This window comes from Sardina pilchardus, chromosome 23 (assembly GCF_963854185.1).
Source record: "Sardina pilchardus chromosome 23, fSarPil1.1, whole genome shotgun sequence".
Taxonomy (NCBI): Eukaryota; Metazoa; Chordata; class Actinopteri; order Clupeiformes; family Clupeidae; genus Sardina; species Sardina pilchardus.
In genome coordinates, this window is record NC_085016.1 from 18,016,694 (window position 1) to 18,022,693 (window position 6,000).

The 6,000-nt window shown below is 41.7% G+C and overlaps 1 protein-coding gene across 2 annotated transcripts in view; it reads right to left on the minus strand.

Annotated features, from left to right (window-relative positions):
- Positions 1 to 3,843: 3,843 nt before the first annotated feature.
- epb41l4a (erythrocyte membrane protein band 4.1 like 4A) overlaps positions 3,844 to 6,000 on the minus strand; it is a 44,873-nt gene continuing 42,716 nt past the window's right edge. The window contains exons 23-24 of one of the 2 annotated variants that reach the window (XM_062528049.1): positions 5,929 to 6,000; positions 3,844 to 5,426 (exon numbers count right to left, since the gene is read on the minus strand). The exon at positions 5,929 to 6,000 is cut by the window's right edge and continues 7 nt beyond it. In XM_062528049.1, coding sequence (XP_062384033.1) covers positions 5,316 to 5,426; positions 5,929 to 6,000 — 183 coding nt within the window. In that variant the 3' untranslated portion in view covers positions 3,844 to 5,315. Of the gene's footprint in view, positions 5,498 to 5,928 lie in introns of both variants that reach the window. The other variant, XM_062528050.1, reaches the window with a different exon arrangement.

Here is a 6,000-nt window from a genome sequence, read left to right on the forward strand (position 1 = left end):
TAACTTCATACATGTATTTGCTTAATTGGTGCCTCATTGCCTCCAAAGCAGAGTCCATGGTGCAGCTTACAGCAGGTCTTACTGGCTGCCCTTTGAAGAACACAACTGTATGTACTGTACCACAGCCATTTCCTGTCCCAGACATGAACACCATAGTTCAGACCTGCCAAAGAGGCCATTAGTCTTTGAGGCTATAGTTTAAGGCACAGTGTTAGCCTTCTTTGTAGATCTGGTTGGCCATTTCAGAGGATGGAAGTTTTGCAGTGTCATGGTGATATCAGTTACCCTTCCAACCTTAAGATTCTGTCTTTAACATCTGAAACTGTCACATCTAATGTGATAAGTGTCTCATTCCTCAAATTTGTATTATGCCAAATGTATATTTGTTTTGCCTTTATTTTGCACATGGTTCATTTAACATGCTTTTTCAGTGGATGCCAATTGTGTGTTGTTGCTATGCGACCTTGTCTTTTCTCTTAGTTGCAGAATTGGCTAATGGGTGAAACAGTGGTGGATGCTTTTACCACTACTTCAACACTCAAGTGTCAATCGGTTAGTATTTTACAGCATTCAGAAAATTCAGAAAACAACTAACAACTAAGTCATCAACATCAATTAAGGATCTGAAAGAATATAGGTGTGGCTTCCTGTCTCACGATTGTTAATCACATGTCTAAAGCTGATAGAGTACCATTACACAACCTTCTTAGGAATATTCAGAAGCAGCCATTTCACAATGAAACAACTATTCCGCTATAAACAAAACCATTTGATTTGAATCACTTGTGGTTGAATCTGAATCCTCAGCACATTTCTCCCACAAAGTTGCAGATTCATTTCCAAAAGATGGAGGGAAGGGGCTGATTTTTGGTTGGCTTGTCATGTCAGCGTTTAAGGTGAATAACGGTCACTTAATGGATGTCCTACAATGATCATAATGCGCAAATGACTGTGGGGAACACAATGAGTCAGTGATTCGGCATAGGTATTTACCCCATCAATTACCACGGTCCCACTGAGCCTGTAGATGAGGCCGGGGTCTGACAGCAGAGATTCCAGAGCTCTGTGGAAAGTTACTGGCCCCTGGCTTTGCAGTTCTGCTCAAATGCAGTCTTGGATAATAAGTCTGAATGGCTGCTACAATCACATGGCAAACCCGACCAAGGGGAAACTTCTGGAATGGCACCGAACGCAGATGATGGCTGAAATTTGTGAATTTCCACGGTTTACATATCAGTAGGAAATTGTACTTGGGTTTAGCTCATGTTGAAGAAAGAAAACACAATATTTTCTTTTTTCCCTTTTGCAGCCTTATTTTGGAGTAGGTTTATATTGTTGAGGCTTTGGGGTATAATATGAGAAGCCATGTGTTATTTGTATTACATTCACTTGAGAAATGCATAGAATTTGAGGTAACCCACATTTTCAAAGACTGTATGTGAACTGCCAGACTCAGTCATGAAGAAATTCAGACGTCTCCTTGTGGGGAGAAGGAAATGTTCCATCTCTTAAATGAATGATATGAGAATGAGACATAAGAAGCAAACATTGAAATACCCATTGGCAGGCTACATGTGAGTATCCTATCACCTGTCTTACTGTGAGGAAAGAGCTCAACATCCATTCTGAATCCATTGTCATTACACAATACAGCATTTAACAGCATCTAGCTGCAAAAGTACTCATAGATCTAGGTAGGTCAAAACAGTGGGTTAGAGACAATGGACGCCATTATCTACAAGAGTTTGGCAATGTGAAGAGAACATGTGGTGTCTGCTTCCTTCTGGGAGTCCACTAGCACTGTGAAACTCACAGCATGACTTTGGACACCAATATCAGCCATAGTGGGTTCACAGCAGTATTTTCTGAAAAACATTTCAAACTTTTTCTGCAGAGATCAACTGTTATGTGTGTATAGGGATCACCATTAAAACCTTAATTATGTAACAACACTATATCATGCTTAGTAGATTTGTGGTGAAATAAATAAATATTGATGTTTATTGATGTACGATCCAATATAAAAAGAAACCTTGCAGGTGGATTATCCGTCTCAAGAAGTCACGGGTTATAATTACATTGGTCCCCAGCATTTGTTTCAAACAAAGACCATTACAGGAAGGAAAAGGGGCATTATCCTGTTTACATGGAGACAAAGTGCTGCTGGTTGTCATCCCCTGGGAACAGCAGGATGTTTAGATGACACCAAGCAGACCTTGCAATCCCAAATGAGCTGAACAAATGCGGCATGACCTGAGATGCCTCTGGTCATTTCTGTCCCGTTTTCCCTTCAATTGTGGGTACAGGTGTCAGAACATATCTCAACACACTTTTCAGAACTCTTTGTGAAGCTACAGGTGTCTTGGGGGTTTGAGCCTAGCATCTGCCTGTGAACACTGTGGTCTCCCAGACTGCCTTGGAGAGAGAAAAGAGAGGTGTTAGAACACACTGGATTTGAGTTAAATCATACTTGGCTTGCTTGTGACCCTGGACTGTTTTTTCATTTGCTTGTTATGACGAGGTGAGTGAGTGCATTTGGCACAGTCCCCTGGTGAACTGCCATACCTCATCTATCTGAGGGTAGTAGCCGTGGTTGAGCAACATATGCTTCACATCAAACTAAAACAGAAACTTACAGTAGGCTGTCTGTATGGTACGTCGTCATAAAACATGTGGCGGCAATATGCAAAACAATCCCAGTTCATCTGGTCTTTCAACCTGTCTTTGTGGGACAAAATGCAGTTAGCCTTGTTGTAAACCTGACAGAAGTCCACCTCAGTAAAAATTAACATTGAAATGTGTGATCCAGTTTAGTTAAAGGTCATCACATCTGTGGGTATCACAATTCAACTAGAAATGAGACTGCTTTCCCATGTTCTACCAGGTTTGCCTCATGAAAGGGATTTGCCAGATCAGTCTTGTGAATGTCAGGCAAATCATATTTCTCATGAGACGTTGGGAAAAGAAAAAGCCTGCCAAAGACCTCCTACCTCTTGCTTAGTCTCCATAAGGTTCAGACTTCACAACAAAGCTACAAACCATATTGAACCATACAAATGATTGTTCTTAAAAGTTGAGATACTGAACATAAAGACAGTTGAAAGAAGATTTTAAAAAAAAATATTTTACGATACTACATGGTTTACCAAAGAGTTGAAGTGTGATCTCTTTCATGGTTAGTGCATTGGGTTCTGTTTTAGGTAAGATACAATCTTTAGGTGCATCTACATTGCACAATTAAGCAAAAGGCATAAAGTAAACTCCAAACAAAGCGGGTGACTTGCTCCCCCTGCTGGTGACTCTTCATTAGTGAACTAGGCTGCTGTTACTGACTGCAGAGATGACTGCTGAACACCACACCACATAAATGTATGCTATGTCTAAGTCTCCGTCCCTGGTGACACAGCAACCTTCAATAGTGAACGTCCATGTCCCCCCCCCCCCCCATCATTCCTTGTGTATTAATATGAGCTCTAGCCTTTGTGGTCAAAGATTCCTGAGGTGAAGCGTATTTTCCCATTACAGTCTGGATTTAACACTTGACAGACTAAAGCTGTTTATTGCACATGTGCAAAACCCCTCAAAACATTTATGATTATAATGGACTGCATTCAGTCTTAACTTGATGCTATGAATAGTACTAGTTGCAGGTGACACAATTTTCATTTAGTGGTGGTGTTGACTGTTGAGTCTTTTGAAGTTCTGTTGACTTCTTTTTATCTGATGTTTGACAAAGGCAGAATAAAGCCTCCACTGCTCAGTTCTTTAACCTTTATTTGAGATAAAGAGCCAATTTCACCCCATGACTTTTCCCACAATGAGCAGCAAACAACTCCCATAAAAGCATTTAGTGTTAAACAACTTTATTAATGAGATTCAGTTTCTTTTTTCATTACGACAGCAGAAAAAGACAAAACTACTTAACTAATGTGCAAAACAATTCTTGTTTAAGAATACAGCAGCAAGGTTTTCCTATAGCCAAAAAAAACTAATACCTGACGATAAGAAGACATGATATCCAAGCAGCGTTCACAGTGGTCTTCATACGAGATGAGTTGAACAGGACTTAACACTGACTTTTTGAACAAATATGTGAAACCGTAGGGAGCTTTGATTGACATGCTATCTGAGCGGATGATATCTTGCAGTGAGCAGTTGAGAAGACACAAATGCAAATGACCCACATATTGCTGTCATCTGATTGTCAGAATAGACCTCTGAAGTTTGCCTACACAAAAGCCACCATTTTTGCCGAAATAAGGAGATAGTTAGCTTCAAAGGAACCGGATCTCCTTACATGGGCAAAGATGGCAGCTTGGATCCTTTTTGTAGGCGAAGGCGAGGTCTATACAATAAACAGAAAACTGATGACTGCAATTCAGCTACAGTATATGACAATGATCACCGATACTGTTGACAAGATACAAGAACAGGACAGGGATTTTTTTTTATAAAGTCTAAACTACTAAATAGTGTATGACAAAGGATATGGCTAAATAAATCCATTGTGGGACAATACAAACCCTAATACCTAATAGGATGTTGAAAAGATTGAGACATGATTATTTGTGGGTAGTGTCACAGGGTTGTGATGGATGTGATGGGGGCTGACCAAAAGTCCAAGAGGGATGTCCATCTCCCATTCAAGACAGTCTTCCATGATACAGTAATACATCTGTTACCCTTTGCAGTGTCACTTTATCACTGTCCCCTAGGGTTATGACATTTGCGTATGTACAGGCACACCTAGTTCAAATGTGAAACCTGTTTGGGTTTCCATTTTTTAGGGTTCCACTCTATGAAACATCAACACGTAATAATCAGACCTCTTAATGAAGGTAATGTTCCATATGCAATCTCCAAGGGAAGCTTTTGAGGGAACTGCTCTCCCCTGTGGCATGTCCCAGCTGTAACCCTGGAGGGAGTCTGTGGAGTGATCAGCTGGGGAGTCCCAGGGCCTGAGCTCTTCTTCCTCTCTTGTCCTCTGTGAGCAGGGCTGCCCTTAGGTCTGGGCTCTACTGAGCTGCAGCTGAACTGGCCCCAGTGATGCATGCACCGAGAGAGGGAGAACCAGCACGCTCTCAGAGGATGAGAGAAGGATGCAGAGTGTTGAAGCAAAGGCATCACTTAAACACAGGGTGACTTTCAAAGAGTAGTCTATGCATTGAAATGTCCCTACGGTCGGTCAGTACAATTGAAATGTCTTCAGCTGAATTATCATCCCCCCCAATCGTGCAAAGGCTTTTCCTTTGTAGACTAGACAGACAATACTGTCACTTCATGTACACGTACATCGTCATGTACTGTACATCCCATCATGTTTCTGTCTTGGTCCGGGGGGTGCTGACAGCCTTCACACCCTTGGTGCCGCTTTTAGACTCCGGGTCGGTGCTTTCCGAGATGTTGTCCTTCGATCCGGCCTTTTTCTGGACACCGGGAGTAAAAAAACCAACATCTATCAACATCACTGTCTCACAGTGTGATCTGAAGCCAGCAGCTGGAGAAACATACGGGAGGAGAATGACATCCGAGGACATACAAGGGGAAAGTCATACCCAGTTTGGGGCAGAAAAAAGGCCCAATGTAGTAGACTACATAAATAACAATGCAGGTGCTTTAAAGGTTCAGTCTGTGAAAATGTACACACAGGTGCTTTAAAGGTTCAGCCTGTGTAAATAACACACAGGTCCTTTAAAGGTTCAGTCTGTAAAAATAACACACAGGTGCTTTAAAGGTTCAATCTGTGTACATAATACACACATGCTTTAAAGGTTCAGTATGTGCTTCTCTTTGTTTTTTGGTAAACATTTTGTGTCAACAAAATTAACCAAATTAACCAAAGAATCCCAAACAGAATCTCTCGACAGTGCAACATTATGGATTTTGAGAGGGGGGAGACGAGTGACGGACACTTGGGGGGTAACTGACCTGTGTGGGGGTGTGGCTTGAGCCTGGGACATCGGCGGTGCGGGTGACAGGAAGGGGAGGGACAAGGTCTGT